Here is a 21521-nt window from a genome sequence, read left to right on the forward strand (position 1 = left end):
GGGGGTTGCAGATGCCCTTGAGACGCCCCATTCCTACGGGCACCGGTGCCATTTACCCCTGACCCTGGGGGCCCGGGCACGGCCTGGAGGCCAGCCCTGAAACTGCAACAACGGGCTGGAGGGATCCAGTCCGCGCCGGGTGGGCCGTGACCGGGCATGTGCTTTCAAGATGACTTCAAAATGCGGCCAAAGTGATACAATGGGACCTTCCTGTGCGGGCGTTCCCGGATGGTCTGGTTGGGGGAGATCCCACCGCCTCTGGGATCCCCTCCCCTCCCCCCGCCCCATCTAGCTGCAACCGGGAGCGAGACAGGGCCTGCAGGCAACAGGGGCTGGTCCTCCTGGCATCTCTATGGTTCCCATGACACACCAGAGCGCCACTCCCCACTTCCCCCTTGACTCTATAGCAGCGGAACAGATGGTCCTCCTGTCCTCTATGGTTCCCATGACACACCAGAGCGTCACCTCCTCTCCACCCGCACTTCCCCTTGACTCTATGGTAGCGGAAGCGACCCCCGGCGGGAGCGCATCTCTATGCTTCCCGTGCCACACCAGAGCGCCCCGCGCTGCGCCGGCCTTCCACCCGCACTTCCCGCCGACTCTATGGTGCGCGGCGCCGGGATGCGGAAGTGGGGCGGGCGCGCCCCCTGCCGGCCCGGCGGCCCCTCCCCCCGTCCAGCGGCGCCGCCGCCAGGAGCCGCCGCCATATTGTCACCCCGCGGCCGGGGACAGGCCCCCGCCCCGACCCGCCCCCCGCCCGGAGCGGGACCGGCCCGGTGAGCGCGCGGGGAGGGGCCGGGGGCTGGCTGCGCCCCCGCGCTGGGCGGTTTGGGGGGGCCCCCTCGAGCTGGGGGGCGCTTGGGGTGTGTCCCCCGTGCTGGGGGATTGGGGGATGTCCTCCCCGGTGGGGGGAGGGGTGTCCCCCCTCGCTGGGCGGTTTAGGGGTGTATCCCCCCATGCTGGGGGTTGTGGGGGGGAGGGGTGTCCCCCTCGCTGGGCGGTTTGGGGGTGCCCCCCGTGCTGGGGGCTCTTGGGGTGTGCCCCCCCATGCTGGGGGTTGTGGGGGTGCCCCCCCGTGGGGGGTTGGGATGGGGGAGGTGCTAGAAGCATTCCTGTGCCCCCCCCCGTACGTCCGTGGTGGGGGCTCCCGTGGCTGCGGTGGTGTCCCCCCGCGTGGCAGGCCGGGGTGGGGCCGTGCACCCCCCGCGTGAGGATCGGGGTCCCGGAGCGGGGCTCTGGGGTCGTCTCGCCGCGGCTCTCCGGGGCTCTGCCCGCGCGGGTTGCGGGTTACGGGTTACAGGGCGTTTCTCCGGCGCTGGGCGCCCGCGCCGGCACGCCGCACGCGCGTCGTCTTCGGAGGAAGCGCGGGCGCCGACCTCGCGCTCCGGCCCCTGGCGCTCGGTCACGCCTGCGCCGCGCCATGCCGCACCACAAGGGGAGACCTCAGCTGCCGCCGCCGCGCCCCACCCCAGAGGTGGCTGCGTTTCGGTGCCACCCTGCTCCTGGGTCGGTGGCTGGCGAGCCCGCCTGGCTCTGCTCCCGCAAGGCACTACGGGAATGTGTGTTGTTGTTTTAGGGACAGGGCGGCGGCGTAAACGCCGGGCTCTCGGGCCTTCGCTTTTCTCCGTGCTGACGGACGGAAGCTGCGACCTGGAAGCGTGTTTCCTTTCCTCTTGAGCTGATTGCTGCCGCGAGCTCTGCCCGCAGGGTCCAGCTAGGCCTCCCCCCGCCCGCCCCGCCGGCCAGGAACGCACCCCTCGCCGTTCCCTGCCTGTCTCGGGACAGCTCAGGGCGGCATTTGGGCTACAGATTAACCAAGGTTCAAGGTAACGACCTTCTGCCGGTGGGAAATGAAACGGGCGTCAAGGGCCTGCGCTGAGTTCAGCGAAGGGACGACCTTTGCTAGGCAGCGTGGCCGTGCCAGGACGGGTCGGAGGCTAGGACCTGGCAAGCGGGGAAGGTCACGCAGGCAGGGAGCATCCCAAGGTGGGCAGCTCTCAGCACCGCTCCCTCCTGTCCCAGTCCCGGCTCCCCTCTTCCCCGCTCCCTGCCGCTTCTCTCCGTGCGGGGGAGCGGAGGACTTTGCAAGCCTCTCCTGTGCGGGAAGGGGGCGCGCAGGCCGAGGACCCCGCTGCTCCTGCCTGTCCTGGAGCCAAGCGGCTGCGGGCCTGGGTGGGACCTGGGAAGCCTGGTCCATCGCCTGCCTCGTTCCTGAAGCTGTGAACCGAGCCCGGGGGTGCGGTGATGGGCCCCGTACAGAACGGACTAGGAGGTAGATGGGGGTGGAGGGCTGCTGCGTGCGGGAGCAGTTTCTGTGGCACGTCTGTCCGTGGCCTTTGCAGCTTTGTTTCCCTGCAGAGCCAGCACAGCGACGGGTTACCTGCGGTAGCAGGAGCAGGGCTGCGAGGCCCAGGAGTCCCTGCCAGCCCCGCGTCCCCCTGGGAAGGGAGCGGCTGCTGCCTAATCAGGACGGTAGTTGCAAAGCCTCCTCGATAGGAGGACGCCTGCCCGTGGTTAGCCGTGCCCCGTGGGGCATTGTGGGGCAGGAAAGAGGCGTGAGAGAGAGAGCCCGAGTGTAAAGCACCTCCAGGACCTGGCTACACTGGGTTCCCGCGGTGATTGTTAGTATCCATACTTCTGTTTGTGTTCCTGCTCTATTGCGGCAAGCGGGCTGGACGTACGGGCTCTGTCCTGCAGGTGCGGAGAAGCTGGAGAGGGTTTTTAAGAATCTTTTTGCCCGAGAAACATCGGGTACGTGCAGGTCTGATCCCTAGCTCTTCAATGGGACTTGTGGGGCTGTTGGATCTGTACTAGAGCCACTGTTCAGGCATGAGCTTCTTAATCAGCGTTAGCATGGACAGACAGCAGCAATGAGTGAACCTCCTTTCCCAACCCCGGTTGAACTGTCCGAGTCTCTTACCAATTCCCTAGACTTTCTGGGAGAAAAAAAGATAGGTCCAAATGTCTACTTTAAGAAAAGCAGCAGGAAATGTTCACAAGGGACTTTGCTGCCTACTTGCTACCTCCTAAAATGGCAGAAAATCCTGTTTATTTTGTTGGTGGGTCACTTCTAAGTGGAGCCTGTGTTCGGGGCACTGTGACAGTCCTTTTATATTGCAGACTTGGGTGCCTTGATCTTTGGCTGAGGCTGTCGCTGTCACCGCAGCGAAGGTGCAAATCACAGCGGACAGCCCCGGCCACCCAAGGCTCTTGCACCATTCTAGAAACATCAGTTGTGACCCTCTAGAGCTCCCCTGTGAGAGAGGTCATTGTCCTTGTCCCCATTTTAGAGATGAAGGAACTGAGGTACAGGCGTGACCCTGTGACGGAGGCACGACTGCCCTTGACTCACCCCGCGTAGCCACTAATCAGCACTCCTCCCTGACCCAGGCTGGAGATCACAAGCTAATCTTTTCACTGTCACTTTTATCTGGGGAGGTAATTGAGGATTGTGTTACGTCTTGGACAAGGCTGGACCGCGGTGCCTAGCCTGGTGGAGGTGCCCGCAGGAGGCAGCGGTGCCGGTGTTGCAGCAAGCCATGCTTCCTTGTGTGAGCAGCAGTCCCTGGTGCCGCAGGAGGCCGCAGGGTCGGCTCGTGCACGTTCCCAAGCCCCAGGTTGCAGGCTCTGCTGTCAGCCACCGGTCTGATTTCCATCGCCCTGTAATCTCGCCCCACCAAACCCATGGCTTTCCTCAAGCGTCCAAGCCCTTGTGGTTCAGTCTCGTTGCTACCATGTGTTGAACTTAAAAAACGAATTTCAAACCTAGCGCTTTATGAATCGACACAACGCTCGGTTGAGGAACAGCAGAAAGGCTTGTTTTAATAACTACGAACACGTTATTAAACTAACTAAATGGCAGGAAAGGACTCTTTCCCAATATAAAATGAGCTATTAGTCCTTAGTGTTCTCTTAGCTGCACAGAGATCTGTACCCCGTGCAGGCAGGAAGCAGTTCTTGTATAGGCTCACAGCGTGGATCCTTCACTTGCGGCTGGGTGGTTTGGGGGGTTTTTTTGGAGGGGGGGTGGAAAAAGTGTGTGTGTGTGTATACACACAGCATCTAGCATAAACTTTCCACCACACACCTTAAAGCACATTAAGAAACCTTGCATCTGTTACAATAAATGCGCCTGCGCCGCCACCCCTTCCCGAACCCCACCACAATCTCTTAGTCCTAGCCCCGATTTGGGTTTACACGCTCAGTTCATTCGCTGATGGTGGGTGGTTCCGGATGGCTTCTTGATGACTTCTCTGGACTGCACACACCTGCTGGCAGCTGTCTTGCTTTGTATACTGCTTTAAAAGCATTCCTTCTTGAGAGTTGGGTAGTCAGAGTCCGAACAAAGCAGGCAAGGCCAGAATTAGCATACTACAGTGGTATCCTCTCTGTGTGTTTGTGAAGTTTGCAAGCTTTTGATCAGTTTGGAATGAAATAGGATGGGTATTGATTGCATGAGATGCCTTTAGGAAGTGGATCACAGAATCCTGTTTTTCAGTAGTTATTCTAGCAACGGAGCTGGATAAATAGGTGCATCAAATGGCTCGTGGAGATAGTGAAGATCAAGAGACCATTGGATACAGTCGGTGTGAGATTCAGGAGAATACACACTGGCCTAGCACAATCAACATTTAAAAGTTAACTGCCTGTTTGAGAAATGTGCCTTCATTAATGAATGCAAATGGGAGGTAGTGAGGATCAAAGGCCACTGGGGACAATACGTGTGAGTTGGGTTAGAGTTTGGATGCAGTCACGTAGACTGATTTCAGCATAAAACTTGAGACATATTGGATGTTTGCTTTGGGAGGTGGGTCTTTACCAAGGGGGCCTGTGCTCCCCGGGACGTATTTCCAGTCTTGTTTTCGGTGCTCCGTGGCTTTCCTTGTCTTTTTTACAGGCCTCGCTCTGAAGTGGATGTTTTAGTTCTTCTGCTTTCTTTCCTGACGCTTGGCTCAGTTGAGATGCGTATGTAGCTAGCAGGTTTTTCCCCAGGCCACCTGGCTTTCTGGCTTGCTTGCTGGGTCGTCTTATATACGTGTAATGAGTGCGTCAGGTCTCTGCCATTAATTTTAACCATCACTTTTATCTTTTTGTCTCAGATGTGGCAGAAGGTTGAGCGCTGTAATCATGACTGTTATTCCCTTATGGCATAGGTCTGGTATTGGGTACCTCAAGCACTCCCCTCTCTCTTCCGCCTAAGGAGTTGCAGCCGTTAGCAGAGTTTGATTTTCTTGTGGCAGGCTTGTTACCACAACCCAGTCTTGCCCCAGCCACTGCTTGCTTTTTTGTGCAAGAGACGCTGTCCCAGCCGCAGCCCCGTGCGTAGCTTCAGAAAATCGTGACTCAATTAGGTACTTCTTTGAGATGACTTCCCAATACCCCCTTTTCAGCCATGTGTAACTGCCTGCTGCTCCTTCCCGTTCCTCTGTCCGCCTAAGGAAATCACATTACACCCGGAGTTTTGAACCGTAGCAAGGTTTTGACGTTGGCTCTTGCGAGTGGGAAACAGCAACAGTAGATGTAAACGCCGATTATTTCTTTGCTATCTAAGCCAGGCTCGGTGCCGCTGAGGCCAGCGGGAGGAAATCGTGGCACCAGAGAATAGTTTTGTTGCGCGGCTCTCGGGGCTGTTTTCAAAGTGAAGGGTAACTCTGGTGTCAGGGACCTCTAGGCAGTCTTGGCCCTGCTCTGCTAGTCAAGGCGCATGGATTTGAGTCACAGATTGGCTGTTTTCTTACAGCAGTTTTAGGATTTTTGTCGTAGCAGAACCACTGGCACGGCTGTCTGGGCGCTCGGGGCAGGCCCCAGAGGACTGGAAAACGGCCAGTGCGGTCCCTATTTTCAAGAAGGGGAGGAAGGAGGATCCGAGTAATTACAGGCCAGTCAGTCTCACCTCCATCCTTGGAAAAGTCTTTGAAAAGATTATGACGGATCATATTTGTGGGAGTCCAGTGGGAAAAATAATGCAGCAGGGCAACTAGCATGGGTTCGTAGCAGGTGGATCACGCCTGACCAACCTGGTTTTGTTTTATGACAGGGTCACAAAACGCTTAGACACAGGAGTGGAGGTGGATGTTGTTTTCTTGGACTTTAGCAAGGCCTTTGATACAGTATCTCGTCCTATTCTCATCAATAAATGAAGAGGCTGTGACTTGGATGTTTACATGGTCCAGTGGGTGGTGAATTGGCTCGGGTCGCACCCAGAGCGTGGCAGGAGACGGGTCGGTGTCGACCTGGAAGGATGTGGGCAGTGGGGTCGTGCAGGACTCGGTCCTTGAACCTGTACTCTTCAATGTCTCCATCAGTGACTTGGATGTGGGTGTGACGTGTACTCAGTCCAAGTTTGCGGACGATACTAAATTGTGGGGTGAAGCGCACACTCCGGAGGGCAGGGAGCGATTGCAGGCAGACCTGGACTGGTTAGAAAAGTGGGCAGTGCACAACAGGATGCAGCGCAACAAGGACACATGCAGAGAGCTGCACCTAGGGCGCAAAAACGTCCAGCTCATCGACTGGCTGGGCAGTGACCCTCTCAGCAGCGCAGAAGCGGAAAGGGATCTCGGAGTCATCGTGGATCCAAGATGAACACGAGTCATCCGTGTGGCGACATCACCAGCAAAGCTAACCGCACGTTACCACGCACCAGCAGATGCACGACGGATAGATGCAAGGAGGTAACACTTCCCCTCTATGCGGCGCTGGTCAGACCGCAGGTCCAGTTCTAGGCACCACGCTTCAAGGGCATTGATAGACTCGAGAGGGTCCAGAGGAGCCCACTCGTATGGTCAAGGGCTTACAGGACAAGCCCAGCGCAGAGAGACTGAGGGACCTGGACCTCTTCAGCCTCCTCAAGAGAAGAAGGAGAGGGGACCTTGCGGCCACCTACAGATTCATCGGGGAGCGCAGCAAGGGATTGGAGATGCTCCATTCACCAGGCGCCTCTTGGGGTAACAAGGAGCAATGGTCACAGACTGACAGAGAGCAGATTTAGGCTAGATAGCAGGAAAAACTTCTTCACGGTGAGGTTCACCAAAATCTGGCCTGGGCTCCAAGGGAGGTGGTGCTCTCCCCTCCTCGGGGGTCTTTAAGAGGAGGTTGGATAGATACCTGGCTGGGTCGTCTGACCCCAGCACTCTTTCCTGCCCAGGCAGGGGGTTGGACTCGATGATCTGCTGAGGTCCCTGCCGACCCTCGCCTCTATGAAGCTATGATTTCCAGACGTGTGAGCGGACTGTGTTTCCAAGGGGAAGGTGGTGTGGTCAGGCCTCTGTCTGCTGTTTGTTTCTAATGCAGGCGACTTTCCCTGGAAAGTAGATTCCTGCTCCGACAGGGGCGAAAGTCTGGAGCTGACAGGAAGCGTGCTGGCTCGACGGGGTGATTTGTAGCCCAGGACGGTTGTGCTAATGCGCTAACCCTGGGTTTTGCCATCTCTGCTGCAGATGACGGGGGTCTGACCAGTTGTATTACAGCTGGCAACGGAGGAGAGAACCGTATCAAGTGTGTGTTTCACACTGCGCGGGAGTCCCGGCTCCGCTGGAGTCATGGCTGAGAAGCTCTTGCTTTGTAAAGAGTGACTCTTGAGCGCTCTGAAATTGTTACGCTCGCTCGTGTTTCTTGATGTTCGCTGCTGGCGAGCAGGTGGGGCTGGTTAGGGATCGAGATGGATTATTTCATCGGGGCTTCCTGAGCTGTCGGCACCCGCTTCTCCGTTTCCACCCCCAAAGCGGGATTTCCTAACACGAGCGCGCTCTGCCGACACTGCTTATACCTGAGCTCGAACTATGGCTTAGTCAGTGATTTCCAAGCAGGGTGCTGCAGCACCCCAGGGTGCCTGGAGAGCCCTTCAAGGGTGCTGCAGGGTGCCACACAATGTTAACGCTATTAGGGGTGCAGACATGATTCACAAGATAAACCCAGTGATTTAAAATAAGAATCCAGTGCTGAAGCTGTTCTGCCCTGTTGTCTTAGAGTCGTAGTCATCAAGAAGGGATCTCCAGAGGCCTAGTCCAGCCCCGCCGGGGCAGGATGCGTCCTGTCCCTGTTGTGATCCTTCTGAGTTCTCGGCAGCAGAGGACTTGCGCTGTTTTTCTCTCCATAGTTAAAAAATGAGTGAAAACTAAGAGCTGGCATTTCTGAGGGGTACCTTGGATCTGTGGAGGGGCCCTTGGAGTCTAACGAGGCGTGTTGAGAGTGTGACTCCATTGAGCTTCCCCCCCCCAGCCTGTTTGGGAGGTGATACAGAAATGTCATTATGAAGAGTTATATATATTATAAAGGCCCAAGCCCCCAAAGCTTGCAGGGGTCCTTGCACGGACAGACGAGCCAACAGGGTGTCTAATGGCCAGATTTCCCCAGAGCTCAAAGCGCGTGCTGTGACCGTGGCACCTGGGGCCTGCGCCGGCAGCGGACATTCAAGCCCTGTCCTTGGCAGCAGTTAGAGGGAGAGGCAGAGATGCTTTGCTCGGTGTGGGGGAGGAAGGGGGAAGGCATGGCTGCTCCAGGGAGCAGCTTAGGGCAGATCGTTCAGAAATGGGTGTTGAGAATTGTTACGCATTTGTATTCACCTGACACCTAGGAGCCCGTCGTGCTAGGCGCTGTACGCACAGGACCAGGAAACGGTTCCGTCGAAGAGTCAGCAAAGAGACCAGAGGTGGAGAGAGGTGAGAGTACCGTAGGAAAGACCCAGGGGACAGCACTGCCTAGCAGGAGGGCCGCGGGCTCAGCGTGCCGGCAGCCTGGTCGCTGTCCGATTTGGAAGATGGACCAGCCCAGCAGATTCTAGAGGAAGGCTCGGAGGCGGGCAGCAGCGAGTGCGAGCAGCGTGGGGAAACCTCCCAGGTATGGAGAAGAGAAGGGCAGGGTACACGTCTGGCTGGCACGCGCTCGCTGGGGAGAACACGGGGAGCTGCAGTCAGGAAGGGGCGATCGGGGATGGGAGGAGGGGGCTCACAGCAGGGGGACTGGGGGAAGGAGGGCATGGAGTCGACTGGACTGGCTGGGTCAGCCCCGGTTCTTGTCTCCCATGGATTGCCAGGAGCTGGGGCTCCAAGTGCTTCTCTCTCCTGGCTCTGGAGGGCCTTGCCCCTGCAAGATCCGAGCCCTCCTCCCTGCCCTGGGGCGCGCGGGGAGCAGGGGGGTCCACCTGAAAAGATCTCGACCTCCTTTCGCCCCGTGTGAGTCAGTATGTGGAGAAGCCCTGTCCTGCTGGCTGGGAGGCTGTGAACAGGCGTGCTGACAGGCGCGGGTGGCGAACGCGTGTGCCGGGTGCGGACGTGTATAGCAGGAGCTGTCAAATGCTGCCACCTGGGAGGGAGCCACGCATTCCCCAGATGAACGGCCCGGCGGAGCTGCTGTCACGCGGCTGTCAGTCAAGCCCGTCTCATTGAGATGGATGGACCTCTGCGGGCCTCGAGCCTGCTTGACCCCAGCAGGGCTCAGTCGTTGCCATTTGTCCCTTCGAGAGCCCGGGCAGCCCCTGCCCCCGGAAATACAATATTGCAGTTATTCGTCAAGGGAAGATGAGGCTGTCCATGTTAGCCTGGACAGGCTGCTTCTGTCCCAGCACATTGCAGTGCGCGTGTGCAGCACAGCTAGCCGACGTGACTTTTTTCCCATGGTCTGTTTGGGGGCATCAAGTGGCTCCCAGACCTGTGCTTTAGCCACTGCATCAGATCTTCACTTGGGCATGTTGTAGTGGAAGTCGGAGGATGAACCGAGGCCTTTGGAGAACATCCCCATGTCGAGGGATTTGTTATCGGGGAACATGTAGCAGAGCGCAGACCATTCAGCGGGTGCACAGAAGCCTTGTGAAAAGCAACAGCTTGCCCAGACAGGTGAACTGGGTTTGCTGCTGGGGGAATGGGGCGGTAAAAGTTCAGGGCTTGATGCGAGCGCACAGTGTGGGAAGGAAGAAGGGTTGCATGGCTCAAGTGAGGGGTGCGGCGGGGATTAGTGGGAGGGATGGGTGAGCAGGGGAGTGGGTGGGGTAGGAGGGGAGCTGCTAGCCCCATGTGTGAGGTAGGACTGGGGGCTTGCCCCTGCCCCTCCCCAGATGGGAGGCAGCATTGGCTGCCCCTGTGGGAGAGATCCAAGAGCTTCTCAGGAGCTGGGCCTGTCTCTCTTTGAGCTCGAGCCCCTCTCTCTGTCCCCTCTGAGAACCAGGACTGAGGGGAGATGGAGCTGCTCTCCCTGTCCCTACGTGGTAGGTAGGATCTGGGGGGACCTGGAGAAGAGAGACTGGGCTGGGAGGGATTTGATAGCAGCCTTCAGCTCCCTGCAGGGTGGATCCAAAGAGGATGGAGCTGGACTGGTCTCAGTGGGAGCAGATGGCAGGACAAGGAGCAATGGGCTCAAGCTGCAGCAAGGGAAGCTGAGGTTGGATATTAGGAAAAACTTTCTCCCTAGGAGGGCAGTAAAGCACTGGAATGGGTTACCCAGAGAGGTGGTGGGATCTCCATCCTTGGAGGTGTTTAAGACCCGGGTAGACAAAGCCTTGGCTTGGATGATGGAGTTGGGGCTGGTCCTGCTTGGAGCAGGGGGTCGGACTACATGTGACCTCCTGAGCTCCCTCCCAACCCTCATTGTCTGATTCCATGAAAATGTTCCCTTTGCCTCATCTCCTCATGTGGGCGAGGATCTGGGGGCAGGAGCCCCCCTGCATGATCCAGGGTCTGGGGAAGCCCTGCACTCCAGGGCAGGGGCTGAGAACTGGCTGGGAAACGCTTGCACCTTCTGCTGGCTGCAGTGGGCTCTGGGGGAACTGGGCCTGCCCCGGGTGCAGTGCAGCCTGTCTGCGCGGCTGCTGCGGGTTCCCTGTGGCACTGCTCTCTCTTGGCAGGACTTCTAGTGGCAGAAGCAGCAGGGTGTGAAAAAGGCCTGAAGTTTCTGCTGCCATCCTGTTCATAGATTCATAGATTGATAGATGTTAGGGTCAGAAGGGACCTCAATAGATCATCGAGTCCGACCCCCTGCATAGGCAGGAAAGAGTGCTGGGTCTAGATGACCCCAGCTAGATACTCATCTAACCTTCTCTTGAAGACCCCCAGGGTCGGGGAGAGCACCACCTCCCTTGGGAGCCCGTTCCAGACCTTGGCCACTCGAACTGTGAAGAAGTTCTTCCTAATGTCCAATCTAAATCTGCTCTCTGCTAGCTTGTGGCCATTGTTTCTTGTAACCCCCGGGGGTGCCTTGGTGAATAAATACCAATTCCCTTCTGTGCCCCCGTGATGAACTTATAGGCAGCCACAAGGTCGCCTCTCAACCTTCTCTTGCGGAGGCTGAAAAGGTCCAGTTTCTCTAGTCTCTCCTCGTAGGGCTTGGTCTGCAGGCCCTTGACCATACGAGTGGCCCTTCTCTGGACCCTCTCCAGGTTATCCGCATCCGTCTTGAAGTGTGGCGCCCAGAATTGCACGCAGTACTCCACCTGCGGTCTGACCAGCGCCCGATAGAGGGGAAGTATCACCTCCTTGGATCTGTTTGTCATGCATCTGCTGATGCACGATAAAGTGCCATTGGCTTTTCTGATGGCTTCGTCACACTGCCGACTCATGTTCATCTTGGAGTCTACTAGGACTCCAAGATCCCTTTCCACCTCTGTGCCACCCAGCAGGTCATTCCCTAGGCTGTAGGTGTGCTGGACATTTTTCCTCCCTAGGTGCAGCACTTTGCATTTCTCCTTGTTGAATTGCATTCTGTTCTCTTCTGCCCACTTGTCCAACCTGTCCAGGTCTGCTTGCAGCTGTTCCCTGCCCTCCGGCGTGTCTACTTCTCCCCATAGCTTTGTGTCATCCGCAAACTTGGACAGAGTACACTTCACTCCCTCGTCCAAGTCACTGATGAAGACATTGAAGAGTATCGGTCCAAGGACCGAGCCCTGCGGGACCCCACTGCCCACACCCTTCCAGGTCGAGACCGACCCATCCACCACGACTCTCTGGGTGCGACCCTCCAGCCAATTCGCCACCCACCGGACTGTGTAGTCATCCAAGTCACAGCCTCTTAACTTGTTCACCAGTATGGGGTGGGATACCGTATCGAAGGCCTTCCTGAAGTCTAAGTATACGACATCCACCCCTACTCCCACGTCCAGGCGTTTCGTAACCTGGTCATACAAAGAGACTAGATTGGTCAGGCAAGATCTACCTGCCACGAACCCGTGCTGGTTTCCCCTCAGCATAATTTGTCCTGCCGGGCTCTTGCAAATGTGAGCCTTGATAATTTTGTCGGCAGAAGAAAGTTGTCGGCAGAAGACGTGCAGGTGCTCCCAGGGTGTGTGAGAGAGGGACGGCAGCCCCCAGCAGAGACACCCCCCAGCTTGCACGTTGTGCTTTGATGGTATAGCTGCCTCCAGGAGCTGCCAGGACTGTGGGGATGCCTACGTGGGCTGGCTGGTGCTGCTGGCAGAGCTGAGGCCCCCGTGGAGAGCTGAGAACAGGCATGCTCAGCGCACAGCCCAGCCTGACGAACCCTGGCGCAGAGTTGGGGGAGGTTGCGGACCTGCACTGAGAGGAACGGAGCAGCGTCGGGCTGCTTTCTTCCTGCAGCTAGAGGAGCGAGCTGCTTCACACCTCTTCCAGCCTCTGCTGCCACCGAAGCCACAGCCAGCCCCGTGAACACGGTGGCAGCACATGCAGGTAGTTCCCACAGCCATGGCCAGCTGCAGGGGAAGGGCAGAGTTAAGGGTACATAGGCGACAGCTTTAATTCTGCACGTCCTGGTTCAGAGAAGCCGGTGGGTTGCTGAGCTGGGTGTCCTGGAAGGACCGGCAGCCACGGGGCAGCCCTGGCCTTGGGTCGCTGCCAGTTACAGGCAGCAGCAGACTCCTGTAGCAGCGTGTTTAGCACCTGGAGCAGGGCTGGGCAGTTACGTGAGTGCAGGGCCCCTTCAGGAGCTCTGGCGAGTGGTTGAGGGCCAGGGGTGCAAGGTGCTGACCTGGCCTTGGCTCCTGGCTGTTTCCACTGCCCAGCACAGTGCGGGGGAAATTCCAATTGATCCTACCTGGCCCCAAACCCATTTGCAGGGGCACCAGGTGGGCATAGTCTCCACGGAGACAGCCCGGGACCCTGTGGCCGGGCGGATGGGATGGGGCTGTGGACGAGTAGGGAGCGACGTCCAGGAGTGGGACGGGCACACAGGCCTGGGGCCAGGACCACCGGGCAACGACAGCACAGAACTGGCGTCCGTTGCAGGGACCGGATTGCGACTGCCCTGGCCCCGCGCTGTCACCGCCCCGTGATCCCAGCCCAACCTCAGCCCTGCCTGCTCGTTCTGCTCCCAGATACCACTCCCCACCCACCCGTGGCCCTGTCCCATCTGCCTGGCCAAGCGCGCCCTGCCCGCCTGCTGTCTGGTGCCCCCAGAGGTGGGTGCGGGGCACAGGGGCAGGGTGCCCAGGCAGCAGGGCCAGGTCTGGTGGTGGAGGCCCAGACACAGCCAGCAATAACCAGAAGTGTGAGGGCAGAGTTTCCTAGTAGCTAGAGTCAGGAGGGACCTGAACAGATCATCTAGCCTGACCCCCTGCCACAGGCAGGAATGGATGCTGGGCTCACAAGACCCCAGACAGGTGATCTTCCAGCCTCCTCTTGAATATGCCCAAGCTAGGGGCGAGGACCACCTACCTGGGAAGTTGGTTCCAGAGTGAGCTAACGCTGCGGAGGCCACTGGGAAGCTGAGTCCGGTTGCCGCGCTGGCCCCCATCCTGCTACCCCGTGCTGTAAACTGCAGCTGCCGGTGTGCCCGAGAGCCACGTGGGGCTAGGGCAGGCTGTGCTCCGCACTAGGCAACACCTCCATTGCCGGCAGTGGTGGGACTGGCTGCAAGCGCCGCAGCCTGGGCTGCCCCATGCACCTGGGCTGGATGGGGCTAGGGACCCGCTGTGGGCTGGATAGAATCGCTTGGTGGGCCGTATTTTGCCCACCCCTGCTCCTTGGTCCCAGGCGAGGGAGTGGGGGTGGTAAGCGTGATGTTTGGACATTGTTGAGGTATCGTCTTGGTGCCAGGCGTCTTCCAGGGTTGTGGTGGAAGAACTCCGGCCCCGTGGCTCTTTGCACCAGGTCACCAAGGGCCCTCACCTTCATTGGTCTCCAGGGTGAGGCCTTTTTGGGCTCGTGCAGGTATGGTCGCTCCTGTGGTCTCCCACCCCCAGGGCAGTCTGTGCCGTCCTTCCCAACAAAGGTGGGGGGTCAGGCTGGATGGTCGTGGCGGTGTTTCCTGCCTTGGCCTCTGCGAAGCCGACCTCTCCTGTTCATCCTCTTCCTGTGTGGGCACCAGGGCAGGGAGGGTTGCTGGCGTCGCCCCAAGCATGCTCCTAAAGCTCGCAGCTCGTGTTCAGACCTGACTTAGTCAGTCGCAGGCTGGGGTCAGACCCCCACAGCCCTTTTCCAGGTTTTCGGTACGGCCTGCCTGGGTGAAGCAGAACAGCCTGTGATCTGCCGGGGGTTCGATGGTCTGCGGCTTGGTCCTGGAGTCCAGCTTTGTGCAGCCGCGAGCCTAGACGCATGCAAATCTGACCAGCTCCTTTGTCCGGCCAGCCAGCTCCCCTCAGCCACGAGGAGCTGTACTTTCTGGTCCCCATCATGTGAGCTGCAAGGAGACTAGCCGATCGCTCTGGGGACGCGGGTTCAGTTCCCCGCTGCCCCATGGAGTTGCTTGAGCAAGACATCGAGTTGGCTTCCTTGCGGGTGTCGTGGGTCAGGCACGCTGCCACGGCAGGGCCCTGGGGGTACGTGAGAGGCGGATGCCTGCGAGGGCAGCCCCTGGCTGCACCCTGAGCCTGCGGACCCTCAGCATAACGAAACGGCAGCACTATTGCAGCCTTCCCCATGGCCCAGGCAAGACGGGGCCCCAAAAGAGCTTCCCCTCCAGGGTTTCCAGAGTGGTGCACGGAGAAGCTCCCTCGGGATGCTCGCGTGAGGAGCCTGCTTGTTGGGGTTACAGACCCAGCGTGTCCTGGGGCTGAGCCTGAGGGTGGGATGGGTCATCCTGTCCTGATGCACTGCCTGGACTTGACCCGCGAAGTCCAAGTCCCGTTCCCTTAGCACAGTAGTGCTCAGGGATGTGCCCCTGTGAGCCAGGTGAAAGGTGCAGGGCTGCTCTGCGGGCTGGATCAGGTCTCATGCCAGGTTTAGGCCTGGGGCCCTGCACCACCCCCACCCAGCCCCATTTGCAGGATTGAGCCCTGGGGCTCCTCAGTGCCCCTAGCCAGCCCCGCATGCTGGGATGGGGCACCAGGGCCCTGTGCCCTGGGATCAGGCCCTGTGCACCCAATCTAGCATGCAGATCCCAGGTCCATGGGGATGCCACGGCACCAGGGCTGGGATGCCTTAGCATGACCCCTGCAGAACCGCAGCGACGCCTGCCTTCCTCTGTGGGTTCTGGCTTTAGCACGTTTCATTTTGCTCATGATGGCGGGTTGGGGACAAAGTCAGGCGGTTCCAGGTGGCCTCGTGCCGTGCCGTGCCGTGCCCTGCCTGGGGCGCACACCTCTTCTGCCAGGAGATCGCTGTTCTGCCTGGCACATCTCGAGGCCGCGGGGTGGGAGTCTTCCGCGCTTAGACCTACATTTCCCTTCGTTCCATTTCCGTGTCTTTTCCCTCTCCTTGTGTCCCGAAGTAATGAGTGGCGAGGGGGAAGGACTGCAGGCGCAGCACATCGCGGCTACCGTCGTGTCAGGTGTTAATTACTTGGGAGTCGGGAGACTCCTGCAATGTTCCTGCCTCAGCCCTGGCACTGTCCCCTCGCCTGGGGGCCTTCACATGATTGCAGACTCCTGGTCCCCTGGGTGCAGCCCTTTCCTATTCTCTGCCACATGCCCGGCAGGCGAGGGTACAGCCGGCCTTGTCTGGACTCTTGGAATCGCATCTTTTCTCGGGCATCTCCCTCTGCTTGTGGGGGTCATCCTCCTAGCTCCGTGCTTTGACCTCAACTCGTCCCCTCCACTGGCTCTACCCGTTGCCCTCAGACCCAACACAAACGTCTGGTCTTGGCCCCCACGGCCCTGCCCAACTTGCCATTTCTCCAGTGCTGCCGGCATGCCATCTCCCACTGTCCCGCTGCCAGGGATTCAGCCTGCATCAGCCACTTGTTTTCACATCAGCCCTTTTATGCGCCCTGTCTTTGGGTGCAAGGAGCTCTCCGCACCCACTCACAGAGCTACCTCGGTGCCTCCTTCATCCCCTCTTTCCAACTCACCCCTCTTTCAAAGTTGTTGCATCCTCTTGCTTATTCTCCTCTTTTGTAGTGATTCTGCCCTCGTTTGTAAGCTGCCCCGAGCCCACCCGGTTTGGGGCCCCACTACCGAAAGGATGTGGCTGCGTTGGAGAGAGTCCAGCGGAGGGCAGTGGAAATGGTTGTGGGGCTGGGGCACATGACTGGTGAGGAGAGGCCGAGGGACCTGGGCTGACTGAGTCTGCAGAAGAGAAGACCGAGGGGATTGAATAGCAGCCTTCGGGCACTTAACACAAATGGGTCCTTGTCCCTGAAGGAGGTTCCCAGGCATGAATGCAACACAGATAATGACAGTGGATCGGAGGGGGGCGGGGGGGATGAAGCCTCGGGGGCTCCTGGATTCTCCCTCAGGTTGGTAGCATCACTGGCAAGCGATCAGTGCCTGCACTGCCCGCCGCGCACTCGGAAACGACGTCCCTTCTCCTGGGCCAGCGCAGAGATCCGTGCGTTGGTCTCCTCCCAGCTGGGCGGCGGAAGCTGAATGCAGGGGGTGGCACAGGCTCCAGCTGGTACAGAACGTACCCGTCTCTCCCATGGTCTTGACTGCCAAGAGCACCTTGGGCCTGTGCTCAGGTCCCATCACTGCCTCGTTGTCTGCTTTCATGCCAGCTTAAAGCTTTGGTCCTAATCTTCAAAGCAGGTTTTGGCTCGGACCCCAGCTATGAGCTGCCATGTCAGCTGTGCTCTGCTCTGGAGCCTTGCGGATTGCAACGCTCAGCATTGCGCATGGGTGCTGGGCACAAAGCGCTCTGGGCAAAGCGGGGCAGGTTGGGACTACCTCCTGAAGGGGCCGGGGAGCCCCGAGCGTGACCTTCTCTGGGCAGCACTGCAGAGTTGTCCGCTTTGAAAGCCCTTCCCCCAGAGTCGCATGTTGCCGCATTAATACCTCTCCTATGAAGGATCCCTGCAGGTTGCAATAAAACCAGTGCCAAGCAAATCAACCAACCCCCTCGCTATCTGAACACAAAGCACAGAATTGTAGAAAACGAGGGTTGGAGGGACCCCGGGGGGTCCCATCTAGTCCAACTCCCTGCTCCAAGCAGGACCAGCCCCAACTACATCATCCCAGCCAAGGCTTTGTCTACCCGGGTCTTCAAAACTTCCAGGGATGGAGAGTCCACCACCTCTGGTAACCTGTCCCAGTGTTTTACTGCCCCTCCTAGGTGAGAAAGGTTTTCCTAATATCCAACATCCACTTCCCTTGCTGCAGCTTGAGCCCATTGCTCCTTGTCCTGTATCTGCCCCCACTGAGACCAGCCCAGCTTCATCCTCTTTGCAGCCCCCCTGCAGGGAGGTGAAGGCTGCTGTTAAGTCCTCTTGGTCTTCTCTTCTGCAGTCTAAACCAACCCAGGTCCCTCAGCCTCTCTTCACCAGTCCTGTCCCCCAGCCACCAACCATTTTTGTTCCCCTCCATTGGTCTCTCTCCAACATGTCCACATCCTTTCTGTAGTGGGGCCCACAGCTGGACACAGGACTCCAGATGTGGCCTCCCCAATGCTGAATAGAGGGGAAGGATCACTGCCCTTGATCCACTGGCAACGCTCCTACCGATGCAAGCAGAGCTTATATGTCCAAGAGGGTAGTGCCAGTCACTTCGTGAAGCCCTCTGAAGAAGCTGGTGGACCCGACGGCGAGGGGCAGCCCAAAAGAGCTTGGAGGAGGTTTCAGACCAACCACTCCCAATCCTGTGATCTAGTGGCAATGCGTTAGGAAGGGGCAGGACGGGAAGCGCACGTGTACTTTGCTAACGTTAGTCAAAGGAGACTTTGAGAAGAGGCTTGGAGACATGCTCTCCTTCCAGCCAGGGCCCATCCAGCAGAAAGGAGCCTGCGTCCCTTCCAGAATCGTTCCCAGTCGCTGACCCGCTGAAGAGCGCGAGCCTGCAGAGACGTGGACTGTGCTCAGCGGCTCGGCCCGATGAGAGAGCACTTGTCCTTGGACTGGACACGTGCCTGACCCCCAGGTGAGGGAGGAGGCTGATTCGGGGGCACCAAGGAGCTGCACCAAGCCTCCAGGGAAGAGAGCGGGGCTGCACGTCTCAGCACTCGGCGTCTCGCTTGCTTGGGCTGCACTGCAGCTGGGAGCAAGGGTGTTCACAGACTTGGTGCGAGGTAACAGCAAGCAGCATCCGCTCTGTTTTTCCTGCCATAAAAGCCGCCAGTAAAGCCTGGTACCGCACCCTTCCAAGAAGGCAGTGCCGGGCCTGCCCTGGGCAGGTGGTGACCAGTCAGAGCGTGGGGCCTTGTGCTGCAGATGCAGAGATGGTGGAGAGCCCTGATGGATCCCATCCAGCCTGTCCCTGCCCAGCGCAGGGGTGTTGGAGAGAGCCCAGCTCTTCTGGGAAGAGCTGTAGGCAGCAGCCGCTTGCTGGAAACTCCTCCTGTCTTTTGGGAAAGGCTCCTCCACCCCCTGCCCCCTTCTCCTTTCATCCCGAGGGGTGGGCTGGCAGCTCCAGTGCTGGAGGTGCAGGCTGTCTTGGCAGTGCCGAGCTGGCTGAGCAGGCCTGCCGAGAGCCAGCGCTGGGGGCAGGCTTCCACCAGCCTCCTTTGAACCAGGCGCCGGCTTCCTTTCTGTTCAGAGCCCAGGCTTTGAAGTCGCAGGCGGAGCAGTTAATAAGCAGCTCCTGGCTTCTCTGCTTCCTGGATTTCATTTGCATCTGCTTGCCCCGTTTGTAATCTGCCTTGCCGGTTCGCTGTCTCGGGCCAGGACTGTGGGCGTGAAGCTCCTGGGCTCCACACCCACCCTCCAAGGGGCTTTTTGGGCGTTGTCACCTGAGCGGTCTTCACAAGCAGCTCTGGGGTTGCACGTTGAGATGGTGCCATAGGGGCACATTGCACTTCCCTGGCACTAGAAGGCAAGGGCCTGGCCAGAAAGAGCTTGCTTCCCTGCAGGGGCTCTGCTGCAGACCCAGTCTCGTGGGGATTCGGGAAGAGGCAGGTTTGAAAGTGGGCCGCAGCAGTGGCTTTGCTCAGGGCGACTGAAAGGAATGAAGACCCCTCTCCTATGTCTTCTCCCCTCCATCGCCACTGTCTAGGAAACCTCTCGCTGAGCCGCTTCCTGGTGTCCTGCCGCCGCTCCGAGGGAAGTGACCCGATCTCACGCCCTGGGTGTTGCAGGCTGATGGCTTCGCTGCGCCCCTCTGGCCACGATGCCAAGAAAGAGCCTGCGGGAGGGGTGGGTAGTGGGTGTAGGGGGCAGGAGGGGCTCCTCATGCCGGCACGCAGAGCACAGTCCTGGGGCCTCATTCAGCTGGCCCGGGCTTAGGACATGCTCACTCACGCTGAGAAGCAGGGGTCGTGCTAGTGCCTGTCTGCGGGCTGTGGCAGGGCGGAGGGGGCTCTCTACCCAGGCTCTGGGTAGCCGTCCAGAGGGAGGATGCTTGGCTGCAAGGAGCGCTGCAAAGACCCGGGGTTTCTGGAGCAGGTTGCTTGCTGCTGTTGAAGGTGCATGAATGTCACAGTGCAGGGAGAGGGGCCAAGTCGTGACCAGCCGACAGGCTTTGTTTGCCACCAGAGGAGACCAGGGACCTCGCTGGACTTGTGTGAAACGGGAGGGGTTTTAACTGCCTTCATCGTTCACTGGGAACAAAAGCCCACGGACACGGTGGATCCCAGTACAGAGCAAGGCTGGGCAGAGAGAAGCCGGGTGGAGGATTGCCACCCGGAACGATACCCACGGGCTGTACATCTGTTAGGGATGAGCACCTCTGTGCTTTCCTCCTGCCCCTTCTGGGTTTGGGACAGTTCTTCCTTGGAAGTGGAGGTGCATCCTGCACTCATGGTTGTGACTTGTTCGAGCCCCCAGACCTCCGTGTGCCTCACTCCCCCATCTGTAGAACGGGGATAGGGACCCCGCAAGGGGAACGACGTGTACCATTTGGTCGTCTGCACGGGGACGGGCGGGAAAGGTTTGCTCTGATCCCAAGGGCACGGAGACCTGATCTGAGGAGAGGAGAGGAGGCGTGCTGGGCCCAGCTGCCCAGCAAGTGAAGGCTGAGGGTGGGCTGTGCCGAGTGTGAGATGGTGAAGAGAAAGTTGCTAGGGATTTATTATTTGCCATCTCTTACAATGCAGGAACAGGGGTCACAGCATGGGGCGAGCAGGCCAGCAGTTTAAAATTACCACCAGGAAGGTTTTTTCCCCCCAGTGTGGCATTAAAGGGGGACTCGTGGCCCCAGGGGTGGTGGGAGCCGAGAGCTCAGCCACATGCGCCAGGGCTTGGACACGTGCGTGGAGGAAAGGGGCATCGGTGGCTCTGGGGCAGGGAGCGAGGGGCACGGTCTCGGCATCAGCCCTGCCTGGACCTCAGTGCTGGGGGCTGCAGGGAGAGGAGCAGAGGAGAACCCTGCTCGGACCAGGTTGCTCTCCCTCCAGCCTCCGCTCTCTGCCCCCGTGGGACACGGGATGGGCAGGACGGACCTGGGGTCTGCCCCAGCCTGTGGCAGTTGTGAGGAGGCTCAGGAAAGGAGAGGAGCTGTGGAAGCTAAGGGCTGTGTTGGCACCAGAACAAGCGGGGATGACCTGGGAATATCTGTGTGCTGGAAATGAGAAGGTGGTTGCCGGCGTCAGGGCAGGGAGGGCCTGGGACAGCCCCTGAGCAGGAGCAGCAGCACGAGGGTCTCAAGTGCTTTTAGGATGGAGCTTGCAGGGTTTGGGAAAGAGACTGTCCAGTGCAGGGCCCCCAGTAACTGGAGACAGGCCACAGAGGCGGGCAGGGATCCCTGCCGGTCCTGTGCTCCTTTGGGCCATCCGTGGGGCGGGGGGAGGGTTGGTGCAGTCGTGGCCCCAGGAGTGAAGGGCCCATCCTAAGGGGAGGTGAAGGCACCGGTGCCTCCCCCAGCCCCGTTGGATGGGGTCTCGCCAGCTCTCTGTGGAGCCATTGACTCCCTTGGACCCAGCACCCCGTTCCCCCTTCCTAGCAGGGGCATGTCGGGTGCGGAGACCAAACGCTGCAGCCCGCTCGTGTCTGTTAAGCTACTAATCAAACCCGCGGCAGGCTGGCCCTGCAGGTAGGAACGGAGGGCAAGACTGCCCACGGGCAGTGCCAAGAGCGCTGAGTTGCTGCCCAAGGATCAGCCTTTAATTTGGGCAGCCTTTGGGCACAGCGCACGTGGCACTGACATGCTTTCGGGAGGCCGCGTCCATTAAGGCCTTTAGAAGCAAGGGCAAAAATGCCGCTGTTAATGCAGGGGGGAGAAGGTGCTTTTTTTACCAAGCTCCTTAGGTTTAAAAAAAAAGCCAAACCTGAAACCCTGGGAAACGATGATGAGGTTTCTTACTTATTTCTCTAGATTTGCT

At 59.0% G+C, this 21521-nt stretch overlaps 1 protein-coding gene across 5 annotated transcripts in view; it reads left to right on the top strand.

Moving 5' to 3' along the window:
- Positions 1–606: 606 nt before the first annotated feature.
- LOC102567583 (casein kinase II subunit alpha) overlaps positions 607–21521 on the top strand; it is a 42933-nt gene continuing 22018 nt past the window's right edge. For 2 of the 5 annotated variants that reach the window (XM_059723631.1, XM_059723632.1), the window contains exon 1: positions 607–776. In XM_059723631.1, the coding sequence (XP_059579614.1) occupies positions 622–776 (155 nt within the window). In that variant the 5' untranslated portion in view covers positions 607–621. Of the gene's footprint in view, positions 777–1804; positions 1827–8585; positions 8839–21521 lie in introns of those variants that run through there. The other 3 variants (XM_059723633.1, XM_059723635.1, XM_059723634.1) reach the window with 3 other exon arrangements.

Source organism: Alligator mississippiensis, chromosome 3 (genome assembly GCF_030867095.1).
Source record: "Alligator mississippiensis isolate rAllMis1 chromosome 3, rAllMis1, whole genome shotgun sequence".
Lineage (NCBI taxonomy): Eukaryota > Metazoa > Chordata > Crocodylia > Alligatoridae > Alligator > Alligator mississippiensis.